A 15909-nucleotide genomic window follows, 5' to 3' on the forward strand; every position below is an offset into this window, starting at 1 on the left:
CCTTTTGTTTGTTCATTTCCAACTGAATTGATGTCAGAACATTTGATCTGGAAAAAGATTCTTGCATCTGTCTAAGACTGCTGCTCAGGGTTGGTGAGGAAATGAGGCAGGTTGTTAGCTGTTTTTCTCCATGTTCTCCTCCTTCCCTCCCAAGGCAACCAGCTGTGGTCCCAGAACCTCAGTCAACACAGAACTCAATAAATGAGCAAGAAAATGCAGGTATGTCACTTCTTCAAAAACACCTAGTCTCAGAATTCTTCAGGATTGGGAAAGTGGTGTTTGAAGATCTGATTTTTGTGTTTGTCATTCTGTCAGGAAAAGGATCAGAACTATTAGTTTGTGTTACCCTTGCTATAAGGGGAGGAAAGGTTTGTTTGCTATTTGTAGATCTTGGACAAATAGTTTTGTCTCTGTTTTTAGTTTGTGAGAATTTCAGCACTTGAGATTTCACACTCTTACTGCAACACTCTAGAATTTTTTTCTTGGCTGGATTTGCTGGTGAAAAGGCAAGTCAGTAAGTTATTTTCAATCGTGGAACACCAGGTGTAAAAATCGTTCTTTCCAATTCCCATCTTCATGCTGACTTCTGTCTTTTCTAGGCTCAAAAGCTCTTGAGGAAGAAGAGGGCACTTTCAGCTCCCCTCTTATGTTTTGGCTTCAGCAAGAACAAAAGAGAAAAGAGTGTCTTGGTGAGAAGAAACCAAAAAAAGGTTTGGTTTTTGAGATCTCTAGTGATGATGGTTTTCAGATCTGCGCAGAAAGCATTGAAGGTGAGAACTGCACAGTGTTGGTTTTAGCTGTCCTTACTAGAAGTAAAATTATTACTTCTGAGGACCTCTTATTTGCTTAATTTATAGATTTAAAAAAAAGAGAAAGAGAAATCTCTTGGTTTACAGCCCTAGAACAATCCTAGTTCCTGATAATGTCTGGATTCTATTATTTATTTTGCAGTATAATATATTCAGAGACCTATTATATATATATCACTGACCCATTTTGTTTTATCAATTGACCAATGATGTTGAACCGTAGTTTGTCAAGAAACAGGCAGTGTGGATCACACAGTGGAGTATTGGGTGTCCAGACTTTTCCTCCAGACCAATTGCTGAACACCCTGCCTTATGCCAATATGAATTTGCAAGAGAATGAAAGCAATTAGATCCAAGGATCTTAATTTATGGCCTGTGGAAAGTTGGAAACGTCATATTCTCCAATTAGTTTATTTAAATATGAGTATCCCAGTGCTCGGATACCCTGTCACCATTTGTCATCTGTGTGTGTGCTGCAGATGCCTGGAAGTCTCTGACTGACAAGGTGCAAGAGGCCCGTTCAAACGCCCGCCTGAAGCAGCTGTCCTTTGCAGGTAACAGCCTGTGCTGAACATAGGAGAGCAAGTAGATCTTTCTGTGAGGGTCTTAGACTCTCAGTAGTTCCAGTTAACCTGCTGCAGGCTTTATGGAGGGTAATTTCTTCCCAATGGAAGGATTAGAAACTCTCACATAGAATGCAATAGCTAATACAGTGCTGCTGTGACAGCTGTGTAGTGTCCCAGCTCTTTGTGACAAGCTGCTGTATCTTCCTGCTCCAAGTCTGTACTGATAATTAGTGTTTGTTGTGCTCTACTTCTTGTTCCAGGTGTGAACGGTTTGAGGATGTTGGGGATTATCCATGATACTGTTGTGTTCCTGATAGAGCAACTGTATGGAGCAAAGCACTGCCACAACTACAAGTTCAGATTTCACAAGCCAGAGGAGGCCAATGAACCTCCTTTGAACCCACATGGCTCTGCTCGGGCTGAAGTCCACCTGAGGCAAGTGTGAGCCTTGTCAGTATTGGGGTTTATGGCCCTTTGGCTCCATCACTTATGCTGTGGCAGGGCAGGAGCAGCAAATCTCGGCAGCACTAGAGCTCTCAGATAAATGTTAAAAACTGGCACATGAAAATCAACCATTCAGCATCTTTGAATTCTGCATATTTTCCTGTGCCACTTTGTGGCCCCTTTGGTTTAACAAAGCTTTCCTTTCCTGGCTGAGGCTGTTACTGGAGGTTCTCAGAACCTGCTGTGTCTGCCCTGATGCACTGGGCTTTAAGGGAGGGCAGAGTAGGGGAGGTGTGAGACAGTAAACATGTCAGACTGTTGTGGCAACCACGTTTATTTTCAGTCAGTAAAACAAACTCCCTTTGGTCTCTTTAAATTGCAGGAAATCTGCATTTGATATGTTTAATTTCTTGGCGTCTAAACACCGACAGCCACCAGAATACAACCCGAATGACGAGGAAGAAGAAGAAGTGCAGCTGAAATCAGCTCGGTATGCAGCAGGGCTTAAAGGTTCAAAGGGGAAAATAGTATTGAGGTGTTAAAATGAGCAGATCACACTTAGTTAAGGGTTGTGTGCTTTGAGGGGTATTTAAACATTGAAAGCTGTCAAGCACTGCCAGATATAGAGGTGACTTCTGCAGTAACAAAAGAAGTGACAGCTGAAGGTGACCACCGGACTGGTCTGCCTTCAAATGCTTCTTTTCCTTGACAATGAAAACAATCTGATGAGAATTTGAGGAGGAAAGAAAGGAAATTATCTTTTAGATATATATATATATATATGAAAACACTGCATTTATTTTGATTGTATTATCTGAAGGTTGCAGTGTCTGAATTGTACAGTGTATAAATTACTCCACCTTGGAAAGTGCCCCAGATAATACATGGCACAGAGTCTCGTATACAGGTCATCACTTAGCTGTGCCTCTTTGTTCCAGGAGGGCAACCAGTATGGATCTGCCAATGCCCATGCGCTTCCGGCACTTGAAGAAGACCTCCAAGGAGGCAGTTGGTGTCTACAGGTACGGTTTTGCTCTGGTACCATTGTCCATAGGATAGGGGAAGGTGGAAACTGGAAACCTTCTGTGAAGCCAGACTGCAAAACTGAGGGCAAAAGCAGGCTTGAGATTTTTTTCCCTCTTCCTCCTCTCTGCCCAAGTTATGTATTTGAAAAGTAATCCTCAGCAAAGACCACTTGCTCCTTGCTGGCTTTACCTTGGTAATAGCTCAGATGTAGGCAGAGTGACCTGGTTGTGGTCTTGTTAGTGTTCCCTTAGAGAAGGGTTAACAGTATGACAACAGCGGTCCTTGTCACAGCCTGTTTTTTGCAGCCTTTGCAATCTGATGTTTTTGAACTTTGCTTGTCTCGTTTGAAATAATTTGCTTTTCTTACTGCATTTTAGGTCTCCTATCCATGGCCGGGGTCTGTTCTGCAAAAGGAACATCGATGCAGGTGAGATGGTGATCGAATATTCAGGCAATGTCATTCGCTCCATCCTCACTGACAAACGAGAGAAATACTACGACAGTAAGGTGAGTTTTGGGCTTTTGTAGGTGTTCTTAAAGAGTTTGGGAGAGCTAAAAAGTGGCTGTGAAGGTAGGACAGGCCTATAGAAAATTCTGTTGGGGACGTCTCAAATTGTGTTTACTGATTTCTTGGGTTATTTTCATTCTAGCTGGAGCTTTAGAGGCACTTCTTTCCCTTCTGTGGTCTGGGCAGGGTCTCAGATTAGTCTCAGTGAATGTGGGCATGAAATGATTCAGGCAGGAGTGTGTGAGGCCCAGTGGAGAGTGGCTGCAGATGCTCCTCAGAGCTGGGCTGTCTGCTGGGGCAGGTGTGCTGCCCTGCCTGCACTAATCCTCCTCTGTCCTCCCTGCACAGGGCATCGGGTGCTACATGTTCCGCATTGATGACTCCGAGGTGGTGGATGCCACCATGCACGGGAACGCAGCCCGCTTCATCAACCACTCCTGCGAGCCCAACTGCTACTCTCGGGTCATCAACATCGATGGCCAGAAACACATTGTCATCTTTGCCATGCGCAAAATCTACCGAGGGGAAGAGCTCACTTATGACTATAAGTTCCCCATTGAAGACGCCAGCAACAAACTGCCCTGTAACTGCGGTGCCAAGAAGTGCAGGAAGTTTTTAAACTAGAACTTCCGTCAGCTGCAAGTGAGCCCTGCAGGGCCTGGGGTGAACCAAAGCTTGGAGTGAGCCCCTCCCCGGCCACTCAGACAGGACAGAGAGGCCAGAAGCAGGAGTGAAGATGGACTGGGCTCAGGGACCTGAGACTGGCGGCTGTGTTTGTCCGAGTCCACATCTTCATGTCTCGCATGTGCACACTCACCCTTGTGAGAGACATGGGCGGCTGGAGAAGATCAGCATGGTTATGTTTTTGCTATTCTCATTTCCCCCCGCCCCCATATTTGTTTCTCAGCGTGGGGCTAATGAGTGGGAGAGGAGAGGGGAGGTCACCCCAGGCCCAGGCACAGGGCAGCAGTCGTGGGTCGTGTCCCTCTCTGTCTCCTGGCCAGAGCTCTCCTTCCTAGGGCTGAGTCAGTGGTTGGGTAGTGCAGTATTTGAGCTTGCCTCCTGGGGAGAAGGTCTGTGCCTTGCCAGCAGCCCCCAGGGACTGCATGTCTGCAAAACACTATGTGTGAGTGGGAGTAGGTGTGCGGGGGGCTGGCTTGGCTGCTCCTGAGGAGAGCAGGAAAGAGCAGCCCACAACTAGACACAAGAAGAGTTTGGCTGACATATTGCTCTGAAATCCCTGCCTGAGAGCAGGGGAGCTCCTGGCATTCTTTGGCAAGGAGGGCTTGTGCCAACAGTTCGGGCACTGTAAATCTTTGCTAGCAAAGGCTCCCGTTCACCAGCACTCCCTCTGGGCCATGTGGGAGGGAGGTAGTCCTCTGGGTCCTGTCTCCAGCAGCTGGGTTCCTCCTCTGTCCAGCGAGCTCCTGGCACAGCCAGCCAGCAGTGTCTCGAGGAACTGAGATCTCTAGAGAGAGGAGGGAGTGTGAGCCAGCCCGGCCTTGGCCACACACCGCTGTAGAGCAGGAGCTGGGAAGGACTGGTGTGGAGGCACCCGCTCTGCTCTGCCCTGCCCTGCCCTGCCACAGTGTCCCAGGCCTGGGGGGGCAGGCAGGAGAGTGCCCCTGCAGCCTGCCATGGTCAGTCGTCTGGGTGTAGTCATGTTGTGTTCCCCAGAAGACACAGAAGGACACCAAAACGGAGCCAAAGTTCTCTGCAAAGGCAAGGCCAAGTGCCAGCTGGGCTCGTCTGCAGCATCCCGACATGCATAGGAAACGCAGGAGGCATTGGCACAGTGGATGAGGAACCAGGCCAGGTCTGAGCAGGTTGAGGGACACCACTGTCCTGGTTGGAGCAGTGTGAGTTCTCCTCCCTATGGGGTCTGCCCTGTGCCTCAGAGCAAAACCAGAGAGAGACAAATGAGAGACCCAAGCCTGACGGTGACAACATTGGATTCTGCTCTGTTCTGTTTACAGTTTAGTATTTAAGGTTTTATAAATGTAAATATATTTTGTATATTTTTCTATGAGAAGCACTTCATAGGGGAAAGCACTTATGACGAGGCTTTTTACAGTGGTATTATCCTAATTTAAGAGAATCTCTTTTTAATGATTTTTTTATTTTCATAGGATGGTTCTAGGAAATACCTGGCTGGACACAGTCTGAGCCTTTCTCCAGTGGGGGGGTTGCTTTAGTTTTGTTTTCTACTCTTGTTCTGCCTTTTTGACTTTAGTAACTGTCTCCGGGAGGGTTGACTGGACCTTAAACTGTATTTGCCCATAAGGATGGGGGCAGGAGGGAGAGCTGCCCAGCATGGAATGAGTTTCGCTCTGTGGGAGGACAGTGTGTGACTCGGGCAGATAGTTTGATTCTGCCTTGCCCATACTGGTATCCTGCAAGGGTTTAAAAAGGAAAAGCAAGACAGGATGAGACGTGACCCTCAATACCTCTTTGCTGGGAGACCAGTCTGAGACACACACCTCCTGCCAGAGTCTGTCCTTCAAAGGCAGATGGGTTTTTCTGCACAGAAGGGAAAGCAGAAAGCGCCCGAGCTTTTCCGAGCTTTCCTGGTGGTTAGGTTGCAGTTGTTACAGGAGCCACTCTTCCTGGAGCTGGTGTATCCAAGGGCTGCTCTGAACCGGCACTGGCAGTTGGTGGGGAAGGGACTGGGAGTGCCTGCTGACTCCCCAGGTCTCTCAGAGGGGCATCCCCCATCCACTCCTCTCTGGTCTTGAGACTTCTTCCTCTGCCCTGAGAAGGAACAGCGGCGCTCGGAGGTTCAGAACCTGCCGATTTCCTTTTGTTATTGCACTGTGTGAGGATAATTTGTTGGTAACTGTTGAAAGCAAAGTCACATTGAGGCTGCATTTGTTACTGAGATGATTTGATGCACTGACAGTTTGGGAACGCACATACTTTGAGGAGCCCAGAGAGTGCCCACCCGGGGGATTTGGGCCCTGTGGCCCGGAGCACAGCTGCTCTTGGCCCTTTTCCTTCCGTTTCTGACGCGGGGCGGGGGCATAGCCCTCGCCATGGCAAAGCCCCTGATTTATCCCAGAGCTCAGCTACGCTTTCTCACCCCGCGCTCCCCGATTTCCTGGCTGCAGGAGGAGGTTCCACTGGGAAGCGCTGCCCAGAGCCACCCCGCATGGGGAGAAGTGGGAAGGAGGGTGGAGGGGAGCGCTGTGCCTCAGGAGTCCCCAGAGCCAAGTGCCAGGCACCCTCCTCCCCCGGGACCAGCCGAGCCCGCGGGCCGCCCGCTTTGCTGCTATTCCCGTGGCGGCTGCCTCGGCAGGCGCCGCTGTGGCCAGTGAAACTCTCTGTACCCCCGGGAGCTGCACCCGCCGTGGCCAGCCCGGGCTCGGGGGACACCAGGGCAGCTGAGCCTGCCTGCCTCGGCCCGGGCTGGCCAGGAGCGCCCAGCTCCCCGTGTATGAATGTATATTTTATAAGGACTGACGCAGATCATGGTATCTGAAAATACTAAAAAAGGAACCTTAGGGCGTTTTTGGGTTTTTTTTGTACAAACCGACATGTTTTTTTTTTAAGGAGAAGCGGGTCATTGCAAAGGGCTGGGTATCTTTTTTTTTCTGGTTTTCTTTCATTTCAAAGCAATACCAAGTTCTTCAGCAGGACGGTCTGTGCAGAATCATGCCATTCACCCATACACTGGTCCACTCTCAACACTTGCAAATTTTTTTATAACTATAAATACAATATATATAGGAACTAATATAGTAATGCACCGTGTAATGAAGCCTAGTTCAGTATCGGTTCATGGCTTTTAATTCTCTTTAACACTATAGATAAGGATTGTGTTACAGTTGCTCACAGCTCCAGGAAAGCCTTGCTGCTCACTCCCCACTGGCAGCCAGGGCCAGAAGCTGGGAGCGGGTGGTTTGGCCTTTCCTGGCCCTTCTTGTTACAGTCAGTACTTGTACAACTTGGTTTCTTCCTTTCCTTCCTCTTGTTTTGGTTATGAATGTTGGGGTACCACCTACATATAGGGAAAAATGTGCTCTGTGCTTTCCTGGTATCTTTTTAACAAGGTACAGTAGCTTCGTCTATCGGCCGAGAACTATACTTGTGGTGTTTCTTTTATTGAACTTACAGTCTCTTTAGTAACTACAGATAGGTGAATAATTGTTTCAAAAAACAAAAAAAAAAAAAAGGAAAAAAAAAAGCTCTGCAAAGGCAAGGTTATGTTCTAGAAATACATTTCTTGACAACTTATCATGTATAACAAAACTTTTTTTTTCTTGTGTTCTTCCAATCTACTGGTTGGTTGTTTTTTTTTTTGTTTTTGTTTTTTTGGCTTTGGTTTTTTGGGTTTTTTTAAAAAAAGAGGAAACGTGTCTAAAGTACATCAGTGTTAACTCCCTGCCACAGGGAAGAAGGAAATACTTTAATAGTTTAAAAAAATGCTGAAAGCTCTGCAAAAGACTGAATGTAAAAATAAAAAGTGTACATAGTTGTAAAAAAAAAAAAAGGAGTTTTTAAACATGTTTATTTTCTATGCACTTTTTTTTATTTAAGTGATAGTTTAATTAATAAACATGTCAAGTTTATTGCTGCAGAGGGCTCTCTCCATTTCTTCTTGAGAACTGAGAAGCTGCTTCTTCTCCAAGACGCTCCCAAGGGATGGGAGCCCCTGGCCAGCACCAAGGGCTGCACGGGGTGTTCAGTGCGGAGCCCTCGGCTCCGGTGTGTGCGAGTGACCTTGGGTCACTCTGGGGGCACTGGCCGGGCGGTGGGGCCTCAGCCCAGGCTGCAATAGGACGAGGCAGGGTGAACATTAACTGGGCTGTGGCAGCCTGCTTGTGCCTGCAGCCTTGCCATAGGCCTCAGTGACACAGCAGCATGGCCACAGACAACGACAGGGCCGTCCTGCAGACCATCTTCAACCCCAGCACCCCTTTTGGGGATATCCCAGGGTTGGATGAGGAGGAGGAGGAGGATGTCCAGGACGAAGGTGAGTGATGCTGCATCAGGTTCTCGCTGGAATTGCCAGCAGGGTCCCCACAGGGCAAGCAGGTGGGCAGGGAAGGAGGCTCTGCAGGCTGGGAGCAGAGCCTGCTTGAGGAGGCTCCCTGCCCTGTGTCTGTTCCCTTCTGGACAGGGAGTGCAGGGTGGCAGTGGGACTGGGCCCCGTGGGTCGTCCTGGTGCCTCCACTTCCCAGTCACGGTCTCCCGTTTGCACTGCAACAGTGGAAGCTTTTCCGTTGGAGCTGCTGGATCAAGTGCGGGAGCTGGAGCTACAGGGGGTTTCTGCGGCCGAGTCAGGAGACATCAGCACGGCCCTGGAGCGGTTCAACGAGGCCATTCGCCAGCTGCCCGAGCGCGCCTCGGGCTACAACAACCGGGCCCAGGCCCTGCGTTTGCGCGGAGACGTGGCAGGTGAGCAGCGCAGGTGCGGGCGGTCTCCTGGAAGCCCCAGCCCCTACCAACACCTGCCCTCGTTGCCAGGTGCCCTGCAGGACCTGGACGCTGCCATACGGCTGAGCCGCGGCCGCGGCCGTGCCGCCTGCCAGAGCTTCGTGCAGCGCGGCCTCATCCACCGGCTGCAGGCGCGGGACGAGGACGCCCGGCGGGACTTCGAGCGCGCAGCGCGCTTGGGCAGCGCCTTCGCCCGACAGCAGCTCGTGCTCCTCAACCCCTACTCTGCGCTCTGCAACCAGATGCTCTGCGAGATGTTCGGTCGGCTGCGCAACCCCGATGGGACCGGGAGCGACTGAGACGGGCAGGAGATGGGCTGGGTAGAGCCGTGCTCCTGAGCTGGCCCAGGCAGACATGTCTGAAAGGTCCAGAAAAGGTCCACCTCAGGTGCCAGAGCTCCTGTTCCTCCCTCTGGCTAACAGCCAGGGACGGGAAAGTACCAAAGCACCTTGCTGTGTTTGTCTCGCTGTGCTCCACCCCGAATAAAGCTCCCTCTGTTCCCAGCACCTGGGCTCCGCTTGTGGCATTGCAGGAGGCATTGTGGTGTGATTCCCAAGCGTGCACAGCCCCGGTGAGATGGGTGGCGCGGTGGGCGCAATTCTGGGCCCGCTTCCTTGCAGATGGGAGATGGGAATCGCGGGGACGCGCACACCCCGGCCCGGCCCGGCAGCCCCCGGCCGCCCTCGCAAGCGGCGGCACCGACCCCGCGGCTGCGCGCGGCGGTCGCGCTCGGGAAGGCGGCGACGGGGCCCGGCCAGAGGGACGAGCGCTCGCAGCCGTGCCGGGCCCGCCCCTGCGCCGCATGCACTGCCCTGCCCGCCGGGCCCGGGCGCAGAGCCGCACTGCAGACAGGGCTGGACACGGTAGCAGCAATGCTGCAGGTAAGGTGCGGCTGGGCCACATCCTCCGACCCTACTGTGTGCTGGAACACCACGTCCCTGCTCTAGCTGCCTCTCCTAGCGCTGAGCACGGCTGATATAACATGGGCTGTGCCAGCGGCTGGCCGGGGCCTGCCCTTGACCTCCTGCTGCTACTGCTGCTCAGCCTCCTGGCGCTCTGCTTGGCAGGTGAGGCTGTGGTGGGGTCCGGTGCATGACTCCCAGAGCAGGACCCCTGCCACCGCTCTGATGTGGGGGGGGCTCTCTAGCAGCACTGGAGGAACTGGACCCCACCACTGAGAGGCAGCCGCGAACAGTGTGCACCCTGCAGGAGGGGGAGAGTCGTATCTTCACCTGCTGGGCTCCCCGGCCAGCCCCTGGTGCCACGCTGGCCTGGTACCTCAACGGTCAGAAACAAGAAGTCAACCTCTCGACTGCAGACACTGCCAGCATCCTCACCTTCACTGGCCAGCGCTCCGACCACCAGCTCAACTGCTCCCTGATCATCCCGACCTCCAGTGAGAGCTACAACATCTCCATCCTTCTCAATGTGCAGTGTAAGGTCCACGGTGCCGGCCTGCTCCAGACTGGGATGTGGGGAGGGTGTGTGGGGTTCCCATCCAGCTTGGGCACGACCATAACCTGCATCCACCACAGCCATAGCAGGGTAGCATCTTGTCAGTCCTGTGCAAACGAGGTAGACAAGCGCTCCTGGACCCAGGCGAGACAAATCCTGCTCCTAGCTGTGTTGTCCCCATCCCTCCTCCCCATCTCACTGCCTGTTTTTTACCCAGATAAGCCAGAGATCCTCCAGGAAGGTGCCCACTACCAGCAGGTTGAGGGCACTGGCCTTCTCCTGGTGCTCTTTGTGCTGGTGCAAGCCAACCCACCTGCCAGCAACACCTGGATGGACCAGGATGGGCATGTGATGGCCAACACCTCCAAGTTCCTCCTCCTGGGTGCCACAAGCTATCCAGGGCTGGCCAACCACTCACTCCACATCCATCTCAACTGCACAGCTGGAAACCTCTCCATCAGTGCAGCCAACAGTGTGGGCATCACCACTGCCTCCCTCCTGCCCACAGGTAACTGTTGAGGGGTGGGCATGGTGCAGTGGCCCCGTGGAAGGGTGCTGAGGGCTCTACACTGCTGGTGCAGGTCTGCTGGATGCCCGTGTGGAGCTGCCTGTCCTGGGTGTTGCCATTGGAGCAGCTCTGGCCCTATCTGCCCTGCTCAGCCTGGGCTCCTGTGCTGCCTGCCTGGCATGTCGCTTGCCCAAGCTTATGCGAGGTCCGGGGCAAGCAGGACCCAGCCCACCCAGCCAGTGCTCCCACTGCAGCAGCTCTGAGCCCCCGCAGCCCCAGGGCACACGTCTGCCCCGCCAGACCCAGTCCCTGCCACCCAACCTGCGCCTCGGTGACCTTGCACAGGAAGATGGAGGTAAAACCCTGATGTGCCAGTGCAGCGAGACGTGTGGGGCTGCAGGTCCTGTCTGGGTGAGGGATAGATGTCCTGGCTCTCATTCCTTTGCTTCCCTGCAGCTTCCCCCAAGGATGCAGGAGCCAGTGCTAGGGGAGAAGAAAGTGCCCTGCTGGGACTGGAAAACTCCCTGGTCCTCAGCAAGCTTGGTAAGGGGAGCAGGTGGGCAAGCAGCCCTAAAAGATGTGTTGTGGGACATGGAGCTCCGTGGCTGCCCCAACAGGCAATGAGTTCTTTGTCCTGCAGGTTTTATCCAGCTCCCAGTGTCTGGGCGCATCTACAAAGTGCCCAGCATGAGCAGTGATGAGATCTGGCTGTGAGCTGCAGCGTGGGGCCCATGAGCCAGGGCTGTGCCAGGAGCCGAGCAGCTGAGGGTGCCAGGAAGGCCGTGGTGGAAGTGGCAGCTGACCAGCCCCAGCTCTGTGCTGTGCAGGGCTTGGGAGCTGTGCTGTCAGCCAAGGCATGGGTTTATGCAGTCCCTGAACTTTACTGATATTCTGTTATAATCAAAATGCATCAAAACTGTTTATAGCCAGGTCTAGCACTGCGATTCCTCTTCCGTAAAGCCAAGCACCAGCTTTGCTTTAGCAGGTTTGTGACTCCCTGCATGATCCTCTTTGTCCCTGTCCCTGCTGCTGCGGCAGACGGGTGGGAGGTCAGCGGAGCAGGGATTGAGGAGAGCCCAACAGCAATAAACTGAATCCAAGCATCCCTGTGGTGCCATACAGGTTATTTCTGCTTGACAGGAGCCAAGGGACTCTTCTCAACAGGAAAGAGGGTGCAATAATTAGGAGCAGAGGAGATTCAAGGTCTCCAGGTCAGAGCTTGCAACACCCTGAGCAGATCTGAGTGTTGTGTCTGAATGTGGAATTTATTCCTGTTTGCTCCAGCCCTTATAGTGTGTGCTGAAGGAGCCTCTGCTCTGCAGCACCTGTGGCAGAGAGAGCTTGACACTGGGAAAGGCTGGTTTAATGCTGAACTCCTTGGGAACAAGTCAAAAATTGAGCCATTAGGCAGCTTCTGCAACAAATACGGTGAGTCAAGCCCTACTCCCTAACACAGAGCAGCCCAACAATGTCTCTAAGATCAGAAAGGCTTCTAATTTGCTGTGTGATATCTCCCAACCTGCTCTGGGTACACCTCAGTGTCCAGTGGCAGACAGTGATCCAGGAGATGAGGCTTTAATGTGAAGCATCAATTAAAGCTCAACACCTCTGCCTCTGCTGCTTGTGAGGGTGGGTTGGATGGTGGGCTCCTGCCCTTCTGCCCATCAGCCAGGGGCTTGAAGTGCTGCAGGAAAAAGAACATGCTCATGCAAAGATTTGACTCCCACTGCTCAGAGCACACACAACGCATCTGAATGTGCTGGCCACACCCTGAGTTGTGCTCAGCAGCCAGCCCAAGGAGATGCATTCTGGCTTGTGCTGGCCTGTTGAACAACATGGCACCTCAGCCCAGAGCACAGCCCAGCTCCCTGTGTCAGGCAGAGGCACCAGGGAGAAAGAGGATCAGCTGAGAACGTGTTCTCTGGGGCCTTTGCACACTCCCATTGCCATCACAAAGCCAAATGTGAAGGGCCCAGCTGTGCAGTGCTGCTCGCTGGGTGAGCAGCACCTGGGTGGAGCTGTGTACCTGCGAGTTCTTGAACTCCAAGAAGAGGGAGAAGAGCACGTGCAGAGGGTGGATCCGGCTCTTGTACACGGGGATGTCCAGAATGGCTGTGGGTGAGATCAGAGCGTGTGAGGGCACCTGGTCTGCACTGCCCCATACAGAGCATTGTCAGGAGGGGCTGAACTCCCACTGCCCCCCACCACTGGGGCTCCAGGCACCAAAGACTGCAGACCCCTGTAGTACAAGAGCCCACCTCCCACTGAAGCAGAGGGAATAATCCCGAGTGCTCGGGGCTGAGCCTGCAGCTAAAGCTCCCTGGCTTTCAGTGAGAGTGCCAGGCCAGCGTCACATTGTGTCAGCAGCACAGCCTCCCCAGCTCACCGCAGATCATGTCGATGTACTCAGCAAGGTCACAACTCATCTCTGCGCTTGGAAGGCCCACCTGTAACAGACAGGGCTGTCAGATCTGCTCCGACTGCTCGAGCCTGGGAGCAAACAGAGGCCACTGGGGCAGCAGCTGGGAACTCCCCTGTTGGGCTGCTCCCCAACTTCTGCCCAGGGCGGAGCCATGAGGAGGAACAAGCCCAAGAGGCCTGGGCTGTGGGATGGAGCAGGCACCCAGCTTTCATGGGAGATGGTTTCTAAGACCAAGCACTGAGCTAACTACTGGTCACCCAGACCATATACCTTTCCCAGGAGCTCCTCAAATTCTGGTGACCATTCCTGCATCAGGGTCTCAATGTCAGGCATTGGCCTGCCAGGGAAGATTAGAACATCAACTTCAGCATCAAACACAACCTTCCACTGCCAGCATCAGAAGTAATCCAGTAACTCACCTGGAGTAATGGACTGTGGCAGGAGGCTTGCAGCGATGCAGTTCACTAATACTTTCAATCCAGCTCTCAATGGCTTTAGGGTTATTTTCTGCATTCTCCAAACTCTTCACTTTTATTTGCTGCTAAAAGCACAAATATAAACCTGGAAGTGTTCAATGGTGTTTTGGGGCTTTTTGGGAAAGCTGCATTCACTTCTGGTGAACCAGGCCATCTCTCTTTCCCAGCTACACTTTACCAATGGATTTCTGCAGGCAAAATGCCAACTAAAACTGGGTATGAACAACCAAAAGGAAATAAAGCATCACCTGACGTGAACAGACCCAGAGTTCATATCAAGACTTGACTGAAGCAAGGCTCAGATCCACTGCAGTTTAAAACTATGGATTAAAGCAAAAGGTCTGGTTTTGCTGCTTTTAAAGTTAACTTCTCAGTTGTAAGTGTAAAATGCCATGGTTTTACTGCAGGAAATGTGCAGCAAGTGTGACGTCCCTGTCCCTGACTCACTGTGATGTTGTGCTGCTTGGAGTTCTCTGTCAGCCAAAGGGAGAGCACGCTGGGGTCTGACTGCTTGGTTGAGGGCTCATCCAGGACCAGCAGGCCAAGGTTGTCAGGCTTGCCATCGGGACGAGGAACCTGCAGGAAAACAGAGCCCTGTTCTCTGGGGATCCAGGGCAGGTGCCTTCCTGTGGGCTCTCTCAGATGTGCATTCTAAGTAGGGTGCTGCCTGAAAAGCACATGGTGTTGGAGAAGGAAAACCCAGGCTTTCCCCCAAGTTACCCAAGTGCTGTTTGGGAGGAGACAAAACCACCAGTGTAGTTTTCCAGGTCTCTGCCTGTTACATCTGACAGAGCAGGGGCAGACCAGAGCCCAAGCTGCACGGCCTGGCTGCCTACCTGCTCTGAGCCTGCGTTCTGTTTCGGTTCATGGAGCTGGACAGAGAGGGGAACCTGAAGAAACTGTACCTTTAGGAATGCATCAATGTCTCCAACAGCAGGAATAAAGTCTGGAATAAAAGGCTGCAGCTTGTGCTCAATCTCTATTGTTTTGGGAGTGTACCTGGAAAAAACCACCACCACAGCATAGGTGACTAGAAACTGTGCTGCAATAATTGACACAAAGGAGAGCCACCACTCACCTCTTGATGTATTCAAATAGATCTTTGATTTCAGAGGACACTTGCAGGTAGTCAAAATCTGCTGGATTGAAGTCACTAAAAGAAGGAAGAGAGCAGAGGGAGATTAGTCTTTCCTGGGCACAGCAAACAGGCCCAGGACAGGTTCACCAGCTGGAGGAACCATCACCCTGAAGCATCGGGGAGGAGGAGGAGGCAGGAGCTGCCTGTCCCAATGGCCACGACTCTGCTCACCCTCGTGGGATCTGGGAAAACCGGGGGAGCTGCCCCAAAGGCAGCCAGCAGCCTCAGCCCGGCCCCGTGGCCAGAAACGCCGCTCACCCTTCCAGCGTGGCCCCGTGCTCCTCCGAGTCCTCCTCCGAGTCGCTCTCCGAGGAGTCTTCCTCCGAGTCCTCATCGTCCTCGTCGTCATCCTCGCTGAAGGTGGCTGGGCCGGGGAGGTGTGCCGCTGCCTCCTCCTGGACGAGAGCCGGGTCTCACGGGATATCGCCGAGCCCCACGGGGCCGTGCCCCCGCCCGCTGCGCTCGTACCTTCCCTCCGCTGCCCCGGCCGCCGCTCCCGGCCGCTCCGACCGACACCCCGGGCCGACGGGAGTCCCGCAGGCGGCCCGCGGTCCCCGCCCGCGGCGAGCGGGCTCCGGGATCGGCCTCAGGCAGCTCCAAGCTCTCGTCGTACGGCTGGTTCTCCACCGGGCGGGGCTGCGCCGAGAGCCGAACTCAGCGGCGGCGAGGCCCGGGGCGGCCCGGCGCCCGCACCCACCGTGCGCTGCCACGCTGTGTCCCGTGCCCCACCTCCGCCCGCGCCCCGTGTCCCGCCGTATCCCGCCGTGTCCCGCCGTATCCCCCGTGTCCCACCTCCGCCCATCGTGTCCCGCCGTATCCCCCGTGCGCCACCTCCACCCGCGTTCCCGTGTCCCGTCGTGTCCCGCCGTATCCCCCGTGTCCCACCTCCGCCCATCGTGTCCCGGCGTATATCCCCCGTGCCCCACCTCCACCCGCGTCCCCGTGTCCCGTCGTGTCCCGCCGTATCCCCCGTATCCCACCTCCGCCCGCCTCGCTTCCCGCCGCGCCGCCGCCGCCGCCGCCGCCGCCGCCGTCGCCATGGCGACTCCGCCCGCCGCGCCCGCAGCGCCCGCAGCGCCCGCAGCGCCCGCACGGCCCGACCGCGCGCGCCCCCTGGCGGC

At 53.7% G+C, this 15909-nt stretch overlaps 4 protein-coding genes across 7 annotated transcripts in view; 3 read left to right on the top strand and 1 right to left on the bottom strand.

The window, feature by feature from the left end:
• Positions 1-7929, top strand: part of KMT2A (lysine methyltransferase 2A) — a 32733-nt gene extending 24804 nt beyond the window's left edge. Inside the window, exons 28-35 of the mRNA XM_066564540.1 lie at positions 155-219; positions 600-770; positions 1289-1363; positions 1636-1810; positions 2202-2309; positions 2758-2841; positions 3223-3352; positions 3702-7929. Coding sequence (XP_066420637.1) covers positions 155-219; positions 600-770; positions 1289-1363; positions 1636-1810; positions 2202-2309; positions 2758-2841; positions 3223-3352; positions 3702-3977 — 1084 coding nt within the window. The 3' untranslated portion in view covers positions 3978-7929. The remainder of the gene's footprint in view (positions 1-154; positions 220-599; positions 771-1288; positions 1364-1635; positions 1811-2201; positions 2310-2757; positions 2842-3222; positions 3353-3701) is intronic.
• A 104-nt stretch (positions 7930-8033) lies between these two features.
• Positions 8034-9088, top strand: TTC36 (tetratricopeptide repeat domain 36). The gene is made up of 2 exons (XM_066564541.1): positions 8034-8325; positions 8562-9088. Exons 1-2 carry the CDS (start codon positions 8214-8216, stop codon positions 9086-9088), a joined length of 639 nt encoding a protein of 212 aa, XP_066420638.1. The 5' UTR covers positions 8034-8213.
• Positions 9089-9548: 460 nt separating this feature from the next.
• Positions 9549-11855, top strand: TMEM25 (transmembrane protein 25). Of its 4 annotated transcripts, none has more exons than XM_066564538.1 (6): positions 9549-9856; positions 9937-10185; positions 10462-10752; positions 10826-11107; positions 11209-11295; positions 11393-11855. In XM_066564538.1, the coding sequence occupies exons 1-6, from the start codon at positions 9772-9774 to the stop codon at positions 11464-11466; spliced, it is 1068 nt and encodes a 355-aa protein (XP_066420635.1). In that variant the 5' UTR covers positions 9549-9771; the 3' UTR covers positions 11467-11855. The 4 variants fall into 4 exon arrangements, with proteins under 4 accessions (XP_066420635.1, XP_066420633.1, XP_066420634.1 ...); XM_066564537.1 differs by having other exon boundaries at positions 9551-9856; positions 9937-10224; XM_066564539.1 differs by having other exon boundaries at positions 9551-9856; positions 9985-10224.
• Positions 11856-11996: 141 nt separating this feature from the next.
• IFT46 (intraflagellar transport 46) lies at positions 11997-15828 on the bottom strand. Its single transcript, XM_066564298.1, has 11 exons — positions 15769-15828; positions 15257-15424; positions 15047-15183; positions 14729-14803; positions 14556-14649; positions 14098-14226; positions 13594-13715; positions 13445-13511; positions 13139-13199; positions 12779-12864; positions 11997-12436 (listed from the first exon to the last, which is right to left on the bottom strand). Exons 1-11 carry the CDS (start codon positions 15826-15828, stop codon positions 12341-12343), a joined length of 1095 nt encoding a protein of 364 aa, XP_066420395.1. The 3' UTR covers positions 11997-12340.
• Between the last annotated feature and the right edge of the window lie 81 nt (positions 15829-15909).

This window comes from Molothrus aeneus, chromosome 22 (assembly GCF_037042795.1).
Source record: "Molothrus aeneus isolate 106 chromosome 22, BPBGC_Maene_1.0, whole genome shotgun sequence".
NCBI lineage: Eukaryota > Metazoa > Chordata > Aves > Passeriformes > Icteridae > Molothrus > Molothrus aeneus.

What these genes read in the sequence shown, in the direction of transcription:
- TMEM25 (XM_066564536.1), top strand. Translation starts at nt 9,772, where the DNA reads ATGGGCTGTGCCAGCGGCTGGCCGGGGCCTGCCCTTGACCTCCTGCTG. An exon ending in TGCCTCCCTCCTGCCCACAG is followed by an intron (nt 10,753 to 10,825) that starts GTAACTGTTGAG and finishes CTGCTGGTGCAG; the next exon opens with GTCTGCTGGATGCCCGTGTG. An exon ending in CCTTGCACAGGAAGATGGAG is followed by an intron (nt 11,108 to 11,208) that starts GTAAAACCCTGA and finishes GCTTCCCTGCAG; the next exon opens with CTTCCCCCAAGGATGCAGGA.
- IFT46 (XM_066564298.1), bottom strand. Translation starts at nt 15,828, where the DNA reads ATGGCGACGGCGGCGGCGGCGGCGGCGGCGGCGGCGCGGCGGGAAGCG. An exon ending in GCCGGGGCAGCGGAGGGAAG is followed by an intron (nt 15,184 to 15,256) that starts GTACGAGCGCAG and finishes GCTCTCGTCCAG; the next exon opens with GAGGAGGCAGCGGCACACCT. An exon ending in CCAAGCAGCACAACATCACA is followed by an intron (nt 13,716 to 14,097) that starts GTGAGTCAGGGA and finishes TTGTGCTTTTAG; the next exon opens with CAGCAAATAAAAGTGAAGAG.
- TTC36 (XM_066564541.1), top strand. Translation starts at nt 8,214, where the DNA reads ATGGCCACAGACAACGACAGGGCCGTCCTGCAGACCATCTTCAACCCC. An exon ending in GGAGGATGTCCAGGACGAAG is followed by an intron (nt 8,326 to 8,561) that starts GTGAGTGATGCT and finishes GCACTGCAACAG; the next exon opens with TGGAAGCTTTTCCGTTGGAG.